Here is a 16,455-nt window from a genome sequence, read left to right as displayed (position 1 = left end):
AGATACCTTCTCCCTCTATTATTTCCCTCAGTGTGCTTAGCAAGATATTAGCACATTCAGTAAGTACTTTAGGTTGACTGCTAGCTGCCCTCCTGAATAATTAACAAAAACTACAGGAGTTAGTCTGCTACTACAGTGTCATGCCAAAACAAGAGGGGCAAGAGGAAGGGGAACTAAGAACATTAAAAATCAAAAATGAAATAAAAAACAAAAACAAATCTGAGTACAATTTTGCATATTAACAAGACTTGCTGAATGCTCACTGGCAGAATCTAGCAGTAAACCATCTTGATCAAATTACGTTCTTTGAAGGAATGAGAAACAAAGTAAGACCTGCCTTTTAGAGCTTATTGTAAGCAGTACTTTTTAACTACAGTATTTGACAGTGGACCCATAAGGAGGTATCACTTCACATCAGTCAAAATGGCCTTCATAAAAAGTCTACAAAAAATAAATGCTGGAGAGGGTGCGGAGAAAAAGGAACCCTCCTACACTGTTGGTGGGAATGTAAATTGGTGCAGCCACTATGAAGGACAGTACGGAGGTTCTTTAAAAAACTAAAAACAGAGTTACCATATGATCCAGTAATCCTACTTCTGGGCATATATCTGAAGAAAACTAATTTGAAAAGATACATGCACCCCAGTGTTCAAAGCAGCACTATTTACAATAGCCAAGACATGGAAGCAACCTAAATGTCCATCAACAGATGACTGGATAAAGAAGTCACAGTATATAATATACAATGGAATACAACTCAGCCATAAAAAAGAATGAAATAATGCTATTTGCAGCAACATGGATGGACCTAGGAATTATTATATTAAGTGAAGTCAGACAAAGACAAATATCATATATCAGTTATATGTGTAATCTTAAAAAATGATACAAATAAACCTATTTACAAAACAGAAATAGACTCACAGACAGAGAAAATAAACTTATGGTTACCAAAGGGGGAAGGTGGGGGGGATAAATTAGGAGTTTGGGATTAACATTTATACATTACTATATATAAAACATAATGAAGACCTACTGTATAGCACAAGAAACTATATTCAGTATCTTGTGATAACCTATAATGGAAAAGAATCTGAAAAAGGAAAAATATATGTATAGCTGAATTATTTTGCTGTACACCTGAAACTAGCATGACATTGTAAATTAACTATTAACTAAATCAATATTTTTAAATGAATTTAAAAAAAGCGGACCCAAAAGGGTTGACAGAGGTGGTACCCACTTCAAAAATCGACGTCCACAAGTTTTCAATTCATCTGCTACAGATTTATCATAAGAGCTCCTCATTTGTATAAAGTCCCCATTTTTGAAATACAACCTAGTAGACAAAACAGTCAGTCAACCAGTATTTACTAAGTGCCTACAATTTTGAAAGAACTTTATTGTTTTAACAGAGGCATTAGAGTCGACTCAAAACTTGTTTGTACTTGTCCCATATCATGGTTCTCTGTTAAAAGTATATTTTGCTCTTGTTTTTTCAACCTGATTAAACCTTTTCCCGAAGCAGGGCTGTCTCCTCTCATAATTAATTTCAGAGAATCAAGCAAAGGGCTGGCACAAAGTAAGTACTCAGCAAATCTAACGGGGAATAACTGTTGAGGAAGAACCCAAGTCCCTGGCTCTTCCCGGTCCCCACCCGGCCAGAAGCTGTCTCGGCCACCCTGCTCTTCCCATCTCGGGGAAGGCCAGGTAGTCTGGATCCCAAATTCCTCTGAGGCTACTCCTGGGGCAAACGGTAACACATCCCCTCCTCTACGAAGGGCAGACTCCGTGGAGATGTCTGTGTCTGAGTCTAACGTTCTTCACCCACAAGAGATCAGGAAGCAGGTAGGTGCCCGTATAAGGTGCACGGCCCCTGCTTTCCTACCTCCCTACGTGAGTAGGGCAGTTCCCCAAGCCTTCCAAATAAACTCTGTTGTTAGCCGTGGGTCCGAACCTTGACCTCATCATCAACTGAGTCACTGTGAGTAAGTCCGCGAACCTTTCCTGAGCCTCAGTTTCTTCATAACCCCTAGGTCAGAGGCTCGCGGTGAGGAATACAATACTGAGTGGAAGGTGCTTGGCGCGCACTGGAACTACTCGATAAAGGGGAGGTGTTCTTTAAAAATGAGGCCGGACGGCGGAGCCGAGGGGCGCAGACCTAAGGCCGGAGCGGGGTTGGGGGCCGACTGACGGAAGGACAGGAGCTTGACAGGGCGGGAAGCCGCGGCGGGCAGCGCGGGAAGCGGCGGAGGCGGGCGGGCGCGGCTAACTGCTCGAGAGGCGGCAGCCCGCGTCCTCACCCGCCACCCCTTCCCGGCCTCTCACCTCTCTTGATCACATGCATCGCAGCTAGTGGCTGAGGCGCTGAGGGATGAGAGACGCGGCTGCAGCTCTGAGGCGCCGGCGGGATCGAGGAGGTGGCAGAGTGCGAAAGTCGGGTTCCAGGGGTTGCTCAGATGCAGGCCCAGAGAGCACGTCCCTCCACAGAGCAGAGAGGAGCAATCCGAATCCCCTTCCCGCTCCCGCCAGGCGCGACGCAAAAGCCGCCCGACGAAGCTCGAATGACGTTACGCGACGCTGCCAGCGCCGCGGCCGGTGGGCAGGACTAGCCTAGCAGATAGTCGGCCTCGCCTCGCAGCCGCCATGTTGAGTGTGGGCAGAGGCCGGAGACAGCGTCTCTCTCCCTACCCGACTCCACCCCCGGCCACACTGTGTGGACACGCCTGGCGGGAACGCCGCTCTCCCGCCGCCATGTTGGATGTGGGCAAGGCCGAATCGGGCCCTGCGGCGGCACGTAGCACGCAGAGCCCGCCAGAGCTGGCTCCGCCCCTCTGGCCGGCACGCCTCGCCGAGGTCAAGGCGGTTGGAGAATTTTTTAAGTAACAAAACCCCCAACCATCCACTTTTTCTTCATTGTCTTGACGACTTACATTATGATAACCCGAGACTGCTGTCCGATGTGGGCTCTGGCCTGAGATCCGTACCCGGAGGCAGCCGGGAGCCCTAAGATCCTTAAGTCGGCCGGAAACCTTGCACTCAATCGTGTTGGATAGAGCCTTGTTAGGCCAAGGGCGTTTGGATTTTATCCTAACAGAAATGGGATCCCTGGCGGAATTTTGAGCAGGGCAGTGCTATGACGCATTTGCTTTTAGAATTAGCCAATGGGTAGTGCCAGAGACAGGTAAGCAATAAGGCCCTGTGAAGGTAGAATAGGCAGCACTTGGTGACGGAATGTGGGGAGTAAGAATAGATGAGACATGCCTCACAAGACTGATGTAGAAGCTTCTGATTTGGGCTAGGCAAAGTGATTTTTATGAAATCTCATTTGGCATCCCCTCCCTAAAACCCTGCATTTGTTCCTTACTGCCCTCCAGGTGGCCCGAAGCTTCCTGTGAAGTACAGCACTACCTTGAAGATACTGGCAGTGTGGTTCCAGACCATTGCAATATAGTGAATATCACAATAAAGCAGATCTTACGAATTTTTTTGTTTCCTGATGCATATAAGAGTTACATTTACACCATACTGTAGCCTGTAGGTGTGCAATACCATTATGCCTAAACAAATAATATACATACTTTAATAAATACTTTATTGCTAAAAAACGTTAACCACCATCTGAGCCTTCAGCAAGTCATAATCTTTTTGCTAGTGAAGGATTTGAAATATTGCAAGGACTGCCAAAATGTGACACAGGGACATGAAGTGAAAAAATGCTGTTGGAAAAATGGCATTGATAAGACATACTCGCCACAAATCTTCAATTTGTAAAAAACACAATATTTGCAAAATGCAATAAAACTATGTATGCCCATAATTCTAAAAGTCATAGGTGAAGCTGCAGGATAGACATGGTCAGGATGGCCTACTGCTAGGGTTGCCAGATTTAGCAAATAAAAATGTGTCCCAAACATTGCATGGGACATAATGATACTAAAAAAAAGTTATTTATCTGAAATTCAATTTTAACTGGGCATCCTGTATTTCATCTGGTAACCCTACCCAGAGAGCTTTTAGGTATCTGTATTAGTTTCATTTCCCCTTGGCAGGGAAGAAATGTCTCTTCTTCATTCTATCAGCTATGCCACAAAGAGCACAGAGAACACAATGTGAGTCAGTCAAAGCAGGCAGAGGTTAAAATCTCCTACATGCTTTATTGGACTTCAAAGAGTCTTATGAAATAACACAGAAAAACCCATGTGAGGGTGTCCAGGGGGTACAAGGCAGTCTCGCACCCTCCTAAGACCAGCCCCAGGTGCCCCTACCCCAGGCTCAAAATAGGATCCCAGAGTAAAGACATGTCAGGGAGTGGGGCAGAGGGAAAATATCTTTACAGCCATAGCAAAAATAGGTAAGAGAGTTGTCTAGAGGATGGGGAGGGTGGGGGAAAGTGGTCACACAGCCACCTTGACCTACACCATCTTCCTGAGCCCTTCCCTAAACCGGCTGTGTCCTGAGCCTCTGGCCCAGGCTATACAGTATATGAAAATGGGGTCTGATGAGGGGAGTATGTGGTGCAGGCACTTGGGAAATTCAGGAGATTTCATTTTTCAATTTTAAACTGTCTTTTGGTTCAAATGCAACAACATCCTGCCCAACAGCTCCAGGGCTCCATTAGAGCCCTGTATCATGGCTGAGGCTCCCAAGGCCAGGGGAGCAGACTGTCCTGAGTCTAGGAGTATTGATGCTTGGGGAGCATTTGGGCAGCACCTCTTATAGACAAACCCTCCTGCAGTGTGAGGGAGCAGGGAAAAGAGAGAGGCAGGTGTGGGTGAGAGAAGAGAGAAAAGGTGACTGCCTTATGGCATCTACTCATCCCCCAACTAAGAGAAGTCTCTCTTGAGCTATCCCCTAGCCTGGCCTCTCTTCAAAACTCCAGTGGCTCATTCTCTGGCAACTGGTTTCATTCCCCCATGGACCCCTGGAGGCCTGAGTGAGCTCCAGGCTGAGGTTCCCTCTGGCCCACCACACTCCCAGAGAACAAACCTCAAATATTAGGTCCTAGGCCCCAGTCTGGGGCAAACAGAACCATTGTCAGTGGGGTGGAACAGATCTGAGGCACAGGTGTCAGTAGTTACTCCTCCTATCTTCCCCCGTAACTGCTAGGGGAAGTTGGGGAGTGGTGGGAAGGAGAAGCCTGAAAGCACGAGACAGAGAGAAACAAGAAACCAAACCTCAAAACTGGGACAGCAGAGACAGAAGCTGGACCCCAGAGGTGGAGCTGGGAGTTGAGGGGACAGCAACTAAGACATGCACTGAAGTGGAGAGCAAGTGACAGCAGCAGCCCCTGGTTGGGAGGGAGGCAGGGCAGGCAGGCCATGGTGGTCAGTTAATAAATAATGTCGAAGAGCCCAAGGGTACGGGGGACAGGTATGTACAGTGCCCAATCCCTGGGGCCAGCCCCTCCCATGCCCCTCTCTGGAGGCCAGGTATCATGGAAGGAAGGGAAGGGGAGGCAGAAGACCAGGGAAGGACAAGCTGTCCTGCCACTGCCACCCTCATCCTGCCTATTTCTTAAGAGGCTTCTTAAAGATTTTGAGGGGAAACTTCTTCCGGCCTGGGCTGGAGTCTGTCTCCTCGCCAATGGAGCCATTATCCTCCTCAGCCGCGGCCTTCTTGCCAGCCAGGTGGGGAATGCGTGTATTTCGGCTAGCCTGCAGGGCTCGGCTGTCCCCAGCTGGAGATGGTGTGTCTGGGTCTGGGGAACTGGGGCTGTGAGAACGGGAAGAATCCAAAGTCGGAGAACCAGTAGGTGGGGCCAAGGAGCTCAGCTCCATCAGGCTGTGGGCCTTGTCCAGCCCATGGTTCAGCGCCAGTAGTGCCTTCTTGGCCAGAGCCGGGCTGTCAGGTAGTTTCTCCACCAGAGAGCCAGGGTGGACCCCCTCCATCAGCCGGTGGCTGCCATTGGAAGTCATGGCATTGAGCGCCTCATCCACAGCACGGACCATCTGAGGAGGCTTGGAGGCCAGACGCAGGCGGTCACTCGTGTGGAGGGAGGACTCCGAATCGGAATGGGTCAAATCCCTGTAAGACAGGCCAGAGGAAGAAAAGGACACAAAGAGGATAGGAGGGCAGGCGGGGAAGTTGAAGAGGAAAGAGGGACCCCAAGAGAAAACGAGAACAGGGTAGAAAAATGGGGGTGGAGGGATAAAACAAGGTGAAGAAGCAGGTAGCAAAGAGGGAAGAATGAGAAACAGAAAGAAGTTGAGGAGGCCGTGAGCCCAGGATAAGAGAGGAGGCAGGAGGAGGGAGTAAGGATAGATTGGAGAAGAGACAAGGAGAAAAGAGTAAAATTGGGGAGGAAGAAAAGTGAAAGGAGAGCAGGTAGAAAGAAGAAGGACCAAGGGGAGAAACAAAAAGAAAAAGAAAGAGGGGAAAGTGATGGATAGAGTAGAGACAGACAACAAGAAGCAAAAACAAATGTCATTATACCATCATCTGTCTGTCAAAGGGCTTTCTAATGCCTGAGCCCCACCCCTGATGAATGGCCAGGCCCTAAACTGGTACAACCATACGTTTCAATGCCACAGACATCCTCCTCATCTCTGCTTTCCATAGCTGACTAGTTTTCTTAGGACTCAACCCTAAGGTAACATAGAACCCACATATTGCTTGGACTCACCATTTTCCATGCCTTCCTCCCCCACTTACTCCTATCACACCCTGGGACACATCCAGTCTGGGCCAGGCCCCGAGGAACAAGGCACATGCAGTAAGTGGGCCTAACCCAGGCTGGGGAGAAGGAGGTTAGAACAGCCTTGCAAACAATCCCTCAGCCACCCCCAAAAGTCCAAGATGCTGCCTCTTTCAACCTTATCTCAGGATTCAAAGGGGGTCACAAAGAAATTTTTCAGAGTTCAAACCAAAGTCAGCGGCAGCAGGAAGTCTGGGGTCTTTTTCAGAGCTCTGCTGACAGGGAGAACATAGGGAGGTGTAGAAAGGCAGGACATTGGCCTTTAAGGAGCAGTGGTTCAGAGGAACTGCACACCAGAAGTCCTAAGGTCTATTTCAACCTCCATCTCTGCCTGAGACTTGCTGTGTGACCTTGGAAAAGTCATGTAATATTGCTGGTCCTCAATTTTGGCCAAATGAGTACCAGTTCAATTATCCTGCAAGACTGTTTGGAGGCTCAATATGTTGGCAAAGCACCTGGAATAGCAGAAAGTATTGTGGGAATGAAGATGATGAGGCCAGTCACAAGAGGCTTCTTTGCAAGGCTGAGTTATGGGGACATGGCACTGCACACTGGACATGCGTGCACAGAGGCTAGTCCAGGACTGACCCTTTAAGGGGCTGGCTATTCCTAAGAAAACCATGAAACTAATGCTGAATGCCATCTCTCCTTCCCCTACAGATAGAAAGGTAGATATGGGAACCCCCTGGCATCCTTTAATCCTCCTTCCACTTTCTCAGAGGTCTGAGAACCCAGGGCAGAGGCAGAGGAGAGGACTGAGGGAAATGTTTAAACATCCAATTCAGAAAACCAAAAGGAAAGTGTCATGAGTGAGAGAGGGGAGCACAGCAGGACCTGGAAAGACGGGGGCTGTGGGAGGGCACCAGGCTCTGAAAACGGGCAAAAGCAGAAGGTTGGCTCATAGCTATTGTAGATTTAATTTTCAGTAGGAAACAATTAACTAAGCAGCCACTCGGGGCCAGTCCCCTCCTGGAGACAGAGGACAGCAGAGAATAATCCCAGCTCCTACTCCCATTCCAAATACTGTTTCAGCCACCTGCTCTAGTGTTTACCAATATTCTGTGTCATATTTGGTTTCATATTTCTGATGGTGTCCTTGCTTCTATCTAAATGTGTCCTTGTTTCTCTAAGTCCCAAGATGGTCCTCTCTATAGCCTGCCTTTTCCACACACATATGAACCACTGAGCAAGGTACCAAAGTTCTGGGTTGCAACCACACTAGGACAAGGGGCCCTCTAGGCTGAGGAGACGAGGATCCCAGGAGCCTACATTTCTAATGCCAAGGAAGGAAAGAGGGGTCAAAAGGTTAGGGCCCACTCAGACTCACTCCTCCTGGCCCACTGCCCCATATGGTAATGATTTCCATCCCTCCGTGTCTCCATCATCAACTAAAAGCTGAGACTCCCAAAGCAAGAAAAGAACCTGAGAGGAAGTCTGGGTAGATGTAGGAGGGAAAAGTCCCACTGAGGCAAGTTCACCTTCCCTCCCTGAACCTTTGAGATAATTCATAGGCTTGGGTGTCCCTCCCCAAATGCTGGGCTGCCTTGGGCTCCCACCCCAAGCTACTAACCTTACTAGAGAGCCTGTTTGCCTTTAGAGATGATCCTCTGATGCATGGTGCAAAAGAAAATTAAGTAGTGAACAGGCCAGGCAGATGCAGGAATCTCCCCACCCTCCCTCCCCACTGCCCTCAGCTTGGGCCTTGAAGCATGAGATTCATAGCAGCCTCTAGTGCCCCCAATACAATTCAGTTCTCTCCATCTGTATTGGGAAAGGCAATCTCCCTGCCTAGGCTTTTGGATGAAAATGAGGATGGGGATGAAGATGAGCAGCTCTGTGATATCACGAGTAAAGGCTGTCCTTTTGTGAAAGAAAAAGGAACAGACCTCAAGGATACCTACCCAGAGGTTTGAGGGGTAGGGCTAGAGAGACTGGTATCCAGAGTGAGGCAGGACCAAAAGGAAGCCACAGGGTATGCAGGCTGCAGCCCAGAGACCAGGACTGGGCTGTGGTCACAACATCAGAGAGGAGAGGTCTTTCCAGAGGAAAAGGACTTTCTGAGGGTCTTCTAAGCTTCCCTCAAGCAAGGTGAAGGCTACTATCTCTGACCCTAGCCAGACCAGGCTGTGGAAGAAAGCTTTTCACCAGTTCTCATACAGTTCCCTTACTGAGACCTTGTAGAAGGATAAAAATATCCAACAGAGTGTCCTGAAATGGAAAGCCAAGTTCTAGTCTGTGTTCTGCTTCTAATTAGCTTTGGGACCTGGGGAAAATTACTTAACCTCCTACTCTGAACATGAGTATTTTAATGTCTGCCTGACCTATAAACTTTGCTTGTCCAAAACCCCTTAATGTGCTTCCCCTCTTCGGAAGAGTAATTCCATGAAGGGTACTACATCCATTCATTCACCCAAGCTAGAAATCCGGGCGTCATTCTAGACTCTCTCCTCCACTCTTCACAGCCAGTTACCAAATTAATCCTCTCCTTTACATCCCAAGACCCCGTTACCTCCCCTAATGGCCTACTACAATAACTTCCAAGTTAGTCTCCCCATTCTTTCCTTTATACGTGCCACTAAAATGTTATTTCTAAAATGTAAATCTGACCAATTAACTTTCTTTTAGAAACCCTTTCGCAGTTTTCCATCTCCTAAAGGGTAATGGCCAAAGTCCCGAGCCTTTCAGAGCCCTTCATCATTCCAGCCTCATCTACTACTCCTTCCCACCAACACATAGCCAATGTTTGAACCACAACATATCACGTACTCTTGAACCTCCTTGCCTGTGCATATTCCTCTGCCTAGAATGCACTTTCTCCTTTTCCTACACACAGGGTGTTAGTACAAATGTCATCGCTTTTGTGAAGCATTCCACCCAAGTTCACACTGTTAGTCACTGCCTCTTCAACACCCCCATAGCACTTATCAATTTATTTCATAATTATGTATGTACCTCTCCCAGACCAGACTGTAATTCTTGATGGCTGGGATTATATCTTATCATCTGTGAATTCCCATGCCCAGCAGAGCCTGGCAGAGAGTAAGTATCAATAAATGTTTGTTCAAGGAGGAAAGGAAGAAAGGACTGCACTAGGACAATGGATGGGAAAGTTTAGGCCAAAGTGCTATAGGACTGTGAGGGAGTGGGGCTGTTACTCATTTTTAGAGTCAGCAAACCCTAAACAGAGAAGGGAAGAAAGGTGTGGGGAGTCAGACTGACCTTAAGGAGGAGTCCCACACTGGGAAAGGACAGGACAAGGAGATGGTAGACCACTGCACACCCCCCACAGCTGACCAAGCAGCAGCCAGCAGGCAATGGCCAAGGTAAAGGCAGCAGAGAGGTAAGGAAGGGAAGAAAGAAAGAGAAGAGAGACAGCTGATACCCCAAGCTCTCTGAATGCCAAGGCATCACAGCGGTGCTGTCAGAAGCGGGTAGGTCAGGGTAGGGCTCCATCTGGAGAAAATAGGAAGTGCTGTGGTGGTAATAAACAGGGTGGACATGGACGGTGGTGATGGAGGTGGTGGTGGCAGTGGTGGTGGTGGTAGTAGAGGAGCAGGAAGAAGAAGCAGAGGCATATGGAGCGCTGGTCCCGAGGCCTTCAGAACTGAAAGACTGTCCAGACGAAAGGCTGCGCATTCGCCGCAGAGATACCCGGCTTGTCAAGAAGTGGCCAGCCTCGCCCTCTACCAACCTCTGAGATCCCAGGCCATGCTGTGGCTCCGTCAGGCGCTGTCGGACACTGCTCTGCAGGCTGGGGGCTGCAAGGAGAGTGAAGAAAGTGTGAGGGAGGGCCAGCCTACTTTGGGCTGGTAGGCAAGCAGGTTTGCCCATGGAGAAATGCTCACTGGAGACCACTCTGGGCCTTTGGTGCCCAATCCACAGAACGGGGTACCTCCTTCCCCAAACCTCCCACCAGGGGCCCTAAAAGGAAGGGGGAGTTGAAAATGAGGTGCCCAGGTCAGTTTTAGTGGCAATTCCAATGGAAGGAGACCTAGGGCCAACATTACTATAAAAGGAGATGGCAAGGCAGTTAGTGGGAGGACACAGGCAGGACAGGGTAAGATAGGGATTTGGGACAAGGTCCGGGAGAGCACTAAGAACCAGCCTTTTTAGAAAGCCAAACTCGGGAAATAATTCACAATTTAGACAAGGATTTATATATAAACATATTCATCACATCATTGTTAATAGTTGTATGAAAGTAAACATAAAGGTGAAACACTGGGGAATTGGTAATACATCCAGTTGCCGGAAGGTTATACAGCTTTTAAAAATGCTGCTTATGAAAATATTTTTAAAACATAGAAAAATGTCTATTATAACACTCAGGGAAAACAAAAGGATACAAAATTACATGTAAAAGAAACACCTTGAGCTATGGAATACAAAAGACAAGAGTTTAAAACCAGGCCTTTCTATTTCTAGCTGTGACCTTGAGCAACTTACTTCCCTATTTAAATTCCCAGTTTATAAAATCCTGCAGGGTTGTCATGAGGCTGCAAGATGTTTTAAATGTATCTGACACAGTCCACGACACTCAATAAATGGCAGTGGTTATCATTATTTTAGCCACATTAAAAACTTACTTAAAAATTCACAGAGACAAAAAACTGAAAGAGAAAGTGCTCAAATATGGTGGGAATATTGGTGCCTTTTTAATGCTCATATGTACTCTTTTTACTTTCTAAACTTTCTCTAATAAGCATATACCCAACAAAGAACCAGATCTTGGATTAATGCTCCAAACCAGGCTCTTGGAAGATGATGACCGCCATGCCCAGAGGAGGGGCATGTGGGTACCAGTAACTTAGGAATGTGCTAGAGCATCCCTCTTGGGCCTCCTCCCAGCTCCAGCTGAAAACAGAATGCACATCTTTGTTTTTTCTCCTCTGCCCTGATAGATAGGCCTCCCTGCCTTCTCCTTAAAGATGAGAGAAAGGGCCAGGTCACAAGGATGGCAGAAGCCTTGGAAGGGCCATTAGGGAGAGAGCACAGTTCCATGGTGATGGAGAGCTGGGGAGGCAGGGCTTCTATGGCTGGTGGCTTTCAAGGCCTGAAAAGGGGGCTGAAGAGGAAGAGGAATCATGGAATAAGGAAGGGGAAAGGGAGAAAGAAGGGGAAAACAAAGAAAGAGAAAAGAGGAGGAAGATCCTTCCTTCCCTCTTTCCATCTCAGCCCAGCTAGAAGAAGGGCCACCAGGACATCTTTATCTGTCTAGCTGAGCTGAAAAGAGAAACCTAAGGCTTCCATCACCATGGCTGTTCTCTCTCCAGCCCTCAGCTGAGCAGGCTGATTCTTCTCACCCCCGAACCCTTCCCTCATGTTAGTAGGGACAGTGGTGCAGGAATAGTGGGCACAGGCAGGGGAGTGAGGCAGGCAGGAGAAGGGGCCCGTGGGGTAGGAGTGATAGTTTAGTCCCAAAAGTCAGAAAAACAAAGGCCCCAAAGGGGCTCCTCAAACCCGGGTATTTCCAGAGGGACTGATCATCCGAGCCGACGGATGTTGAGCAGAGAGAGCGGTCACTGAACCTACGCCCCATCAGCCAGGCAGCATCTAGGGTCCAACAGCCAGGCCAAAAGGAGAAGAGAATCTGATTTACAGAGAGCTTCACCCTGTCCCTCAATGGGACAAGGGAAGGGCCAGGGGCAAGGGGTGGGTGTCTCAGAGCTAGTGAAGGTCCCTCCCAACCCAGAGAACATAGGAGACTTTAGATCAACATGTCAGGATCAAGCTCTGCCCGCTGGTGATCCTAACCTTGTTGGGCCTTTGACTAAAGTCCTGCAAGATATCAGACCAGGGAATGAAGAGGCTTGGCCAGAGGCAAATTATCACTGAAGAAATTTACAAATAAATCCTGTCTGGAGCTAGAAGCCAGCCTGATTAAAGAATCTGGCTTTCTGAAAGTGAGCCCCTAATCCAGCCCAGCTTTCTGCCACCCCCTCTGCATTCATGGGATATGGACCCAGACAACAGCTTTCCCATACAGGTCTATTCTGTTTATCTAAAATTGCCTCTGATCCAGAGAAAAATTCAACTGCGTCAGTAAGGGGTATGTCCCTCCCTTCACTGAACAACTCCCACAGAGTATTGTCTCTTTTGACTCTGCTCTACTCGGCTCTTGCCAATCATAGAGGAGAAAAAGGGGAGGGAAGACCCAGGACAGAGGGTGGGGAGGGCCAAGAGGGCAGGTGGAAAGCCGGACGTCCTTGTGCAGGAGATCCCTCCTGGACAAGAACGTCTTTCTGACTTGGAGGATTTAAGGCTGCATCACTGTAATGGACTATTGCTCCATGAAACCTCACACAAAAAAAGCAAAAAGAAAGACACACATTGTAAAATGACTATAACTCAATTAAAAAATGTTATAAATAAATAAATAAATAATTGAAAAGGAAGAGACATCATTCCATTCATCTACTTCAGCAATTAAGAATAATAAATATAAAATGAAAACAAATAAAAGCATTAAGTAGTCAAAATGAATGCCATTTTTATATTATGAACCGCTAAAAGAGATTATTTTTATAAAAGTAGATAGGAAGGGAAAAAAGAAGAATAAAGGGATTAAAAAAACACAAAGAGTGAAGGGAGACACACTTAACACAATAGACCCAGAGGGCAGGCAGAGCATATAGCAAGGAAAAACAACCAAAAGGACAACTGTAAGGGAATATCCTGATGCAAATTGTGCTTTATTAACCAAGGTCCTGAGCTGAACCACCTTCCTTGGTTTCTGCCTCATATGTTGCTTAAGCACAGAGGAGGCCAACTTCTCAATCTGCACATCACAGGCTCTTTCCCTCGTCCCCACCCAAGAGGTCACCTACACTGCATGGACAAGGGTGACACAATCTCCTCATCCATGTCATCCACGTCGTCGGTCATGATGAAGTGGGCAGGGTTGGGGCGCGTACTACCCATCCAGCTGGGGTCTATGTTGAGAGCAGCCACCAGTGAGTGGATGCCAGGATTACTGACAATCTGGAAGCCACAGAGGATCTCAATTTGCTGCCAGCGGTGCAGGCGCTCCCGCAGTGCTGCTGTCACCTCGCTCAGAGCTTGCCTGAAGACAGATGAAAGAAAATGGCAGCCATGGGCTAGGTGTGAGTCCCATGAGAAATGAGGCCTCTTCTCAGAGGAACAAGTTGGGAGGATATGTGTAAATAAGAAACACAACTAAATCAGAAAATTAAGAGCAAGGTGGGAGATAGCTAGGGCTGGGGCAGGAGACCAGAGCTGAACCTCTACCAGTGAAGAAATAGAATTGAGGATGGAGGCCCTGGACACCCTCAAACTCTGAGGATGGGATGGACAGCGCCAGAGCTGGGCAACAGGTGCTACTTACTTAGCTGTTAAGATTTTGTGATCCACATCATCCAGGGAAGAGCTGTGGGCCACGTGGAAGGTGCCAAAGAGTGTGTTTCTCTTCTTTTTTATCTTCTCAGCCTGCAAAGATGAGGCCCTCAGCTTAAAAAGAGCAGGGATTAGAGGTTGGAAAAATGAGAAATGCTTTTCTATGACTGGGTCCCCCTTCTCCTAGCACAGCTTAGGCTGCACAAGAAAGAAGAGAAGAAGGGAAAGGGAAAAGGAAGGCAAGGGGAGAGAAAAGAGTAGGGGTAGAGAGAAAATGGAGACAATGAGAGAAGCAAAGGGATCCCCTGACAGTACCCTGGCCCCAGGAGAAGTCTGTCCCCATGGCAGGCTGGGGCTGGCAGAGACTTCCCTCTACCTGCCTCTACTTGCTTCATCTTTCCCAGAAGGCAGGTAGGAATAGCCCCACACCCTAATTCCCTCCTCCAGAAGCTTGAGGACATTATTAGGAAAAGAAACTGAACCCAACACCAGGATGTCACTTTGTCCAACAGGAAGGACAGCGAGAGGCAGAGAGGAGGAAGAAGGGCAGGGGAAAGGGAGGGGGCAGGAGGAGAGGAGAAGGCAGCAGGAGGGCAGGTCTCACCCCCTCCTTGGCCACCAGCAGCTGCTTCTCGGCATTTTGCTTCTTGATGTTGTAGTACTGCACCTCCACTTCGTGTGTCAGCTGCAGCCACTTCTGAAGGGCCTCTGGTGCATACCAGGAGCTGTGTGATTCCAGCTCCTTCTCTGCTTTCCTCAAGGCCTCCCGGACCTGTGCAGCCAAGAGGATGTGAGGCCACTTCCTACTACCAAGACCCTCTCCAATGCCTCTGTATGATACTTCAGGGTTCTTTCTATCTCAAGCAAAGCTTTGAGCTTTGCAACTCTCCCAGGAGGGAAAAAGGGCAAGGATTATTCTCTGTATTTTACATACAAGAAAGCAAGCTCAGAGAAAGAAAGTAACCTACTCAAGGTCACAGTCAGTAGTGTCAGCCAGAACTCAGATGGAGATATTTTTTTGCTGCCAGACTAGAACATTCTTTTTTCCATCATTAGCTGCCTCTCCTGGTCATACAGCCAATCTAAGCAATTTTCCCTGCTCTCTGGAGGTACAGGTCATCTCAACGAATCATCATATTTCTGAGAGTTGGGGTCTGTGCTTGGACTCAACTCATCACAATGTGGCAGGAAAAGCACTTGGTTGGGAATCTGGAAATCTAGTCTGGTCCCTGGTCTATCACTTGACTGGCTGTGTGACCCCATGTGCTTCCTATAGCAGATCTCAATTTAGTGTAAAGAAAGGTTTTCTCCCATGCAAATCCAAACTGTAAGTGAAGGGGTGATCTCAGGAGAGAGTAAACTCCCCATTATGGGAGGTATGAAAAGAGCTCATGTAAAGAGCTTAAAAATGATTGCTACTGTAGAGGGTGATTGGCCTGAATGCCCTCCAAAGTCTCTGCTAGCCCAGAGACTTTGTTTATGACTCTCCCATTCAGCAGGACATGTAGGCTGTGAAGAGCACTCTACAAGGCAAGAAGACAACAAGCAAGCTTACACCAAACATGGGCAATGCCAACAAGGGCTGAGATACGGAAGGACCAATGTGTAAGCAGACATTTCCTCACTGATTTCTCAGCAAGGAGCATATAATGAAGCAGCCACAAAGCACTTAAGCATCAAAGGTCTGAAGTATATACAGAATCCACTATATACACTGGATTCCTTGCTATCTCACCCAGTTAAGTGATCCTCAACTCCCCCATCAGGACACTGACTTTCAGCTGGTCAGAATCAAAGAGAAAAGAAATTGAGAGCAGTCTCGTCCCAACTTCAGGCAATGGGGAAGTATCCCATAGCAGGCCTGAGGTCCTCCCCTCAGCCTAAGATGAACTGGAGGGCCTTGGCTAAGGACTGAACACCTTAATTCCTCTGAGGGCCTATGAGAGGATCAAGACTCATTTGGGTTTGTTCCTTGAAAAAGAAACTATAAAATGACCCACTGCTGGCTTTACAGATTTAAAATGCGGAACAAATACCTTAGAGACTAATATACTAATATAAGTCTGAAAATATAGGATCCAGTTCTACAGTAAAAGCAGTTAGAGGTATGGAATCAGCTCAGAAGGGGAGAATGGAGAGAGAAAAGAGAAGAGAGAACAAGTAGAGGGAAGTGTGACAGTCAGGAGGCACAAGAAAGGGCTGGCCTAACAGGCTCAAAAACTGTGCAATGAGAGAAATAATTACAAAATGGAATGGGGGAAATACACTGTCCAGCATTTAATAAAAATTAATATTACTAGACATGAGGCAGGAAAATATAACCAATAATCAAGAGGAAAAATAAGCAGTCCCATAAAGTATCCAGATGTTAGTTACCAGACAAGGACTTTAAAACAGCTATGATT

At 47.6% G+C, this 16,455-nt stretch overlaps 2 protein-coding genes and 1 long non-coding RNA gene across 7 annotated transcripts in view; 1 reads left to right on the top strand and 2 right to left on the bottom strand.

Moving 5' to 3' along the window:
- The window catches only part of RRM1 (ribonucleotide reductase catalytic subunit M1), a 34,289-nt gene extending 31,650 nt beyond the window's left edge, over positions 1-2,639 (bottom strand). The window contains exons 1-2 of one of the 2 annotated variants that reach the window (XM_072969342.1): positions 2,329-2,639; positions 1,244-1,339 (exon numbers count right to left, since the gene is read on the bottom strand). Coding sequence is in view for 1 of the 2 variants with exons in the window: in XM_006203403.4 (XP_006203465.1) it covers positions 2,329-2,347 (19 nt within the window). In the remaining variant the exon portion in view is untranslated. The remainder of the gene's footprint in view (positions 1-1,243; positions 1,340-2,328) is intronic. The other variant, XM_006203403.4, reaches the window with a different exon arrangement.
- Positions 2,640-2,743: 104 nt separating this feature from the next.
- On the top strand, positions 2,744-3,484 carry LOC140698693 (uncharacterized). The gene is made up of 2 exons (XR_012076531.1): positions 2,744-3,184; positions 3,378-3,484. It is a non-coding gene; the product is annotated as an uncharacterized lncRNA (long non-coding RNA).
- A 653-nt stretch (positions 3,485-4,137) lies between these two features.
- Positions 4,138-16,455, bottom strand: part of STIM1 (stromal interaction molecule 1) — a 171,362-nt gene continuing 159,044 nt past the window's right edge. For 2 of the 4 annotated variants that reach the window (XM_015238506.3, XM_072969347.1), the window contains exons 8-13: positions 14,655-14,822; positions 14,043-14,143; positions 13,525-13,760; positions 12,158-12,250; positions 10,389-10,455; positions 4,138-6,027 (exon numbers count right to left, since the gene is read on the bottom strand). In XM_015238506.3, the coding sequence (XP_015093992.2) occupies positions 5,511-6,027; positions 10,389-10,455; positions 12,158-12,250; positions 13,525-13,760; positions 14,043-14,143; positions 14,655-14,822 (1,182 nt within the window). In that variant the 3' untranslated portion in view covers positions 4,138-5,510. The remainder of the gene's footprint in view (positions 6,028-10,388; positions 10,456-12,157; positions 12,251-13,524; positions 13,761-14,042; positions 14,144-14,654; positions 14,823-16,455) is intronic. The other 2 variants (XM_006203401.3, XM_072969348.1) reach the window with 2 other exon arrangements.

This window comes from Vicugna pacos, chromosome 10 (assembly GCF_048564905.1).
Source record: "Vicugna pacos chromosome 10, VicPac4, whole genome shotgun sequence".
NCBI classification, from domain to species: Eukaryota; Metazoa; Chordata; class Mammalia; order Artiodactyla; family Camelidae; genus Vicugna; species Vicugna pacos.
Note: the sequence above shows the minus strand (reverse complement) of the source record. Positions and strands in the feature narration are given on the sequence as shown.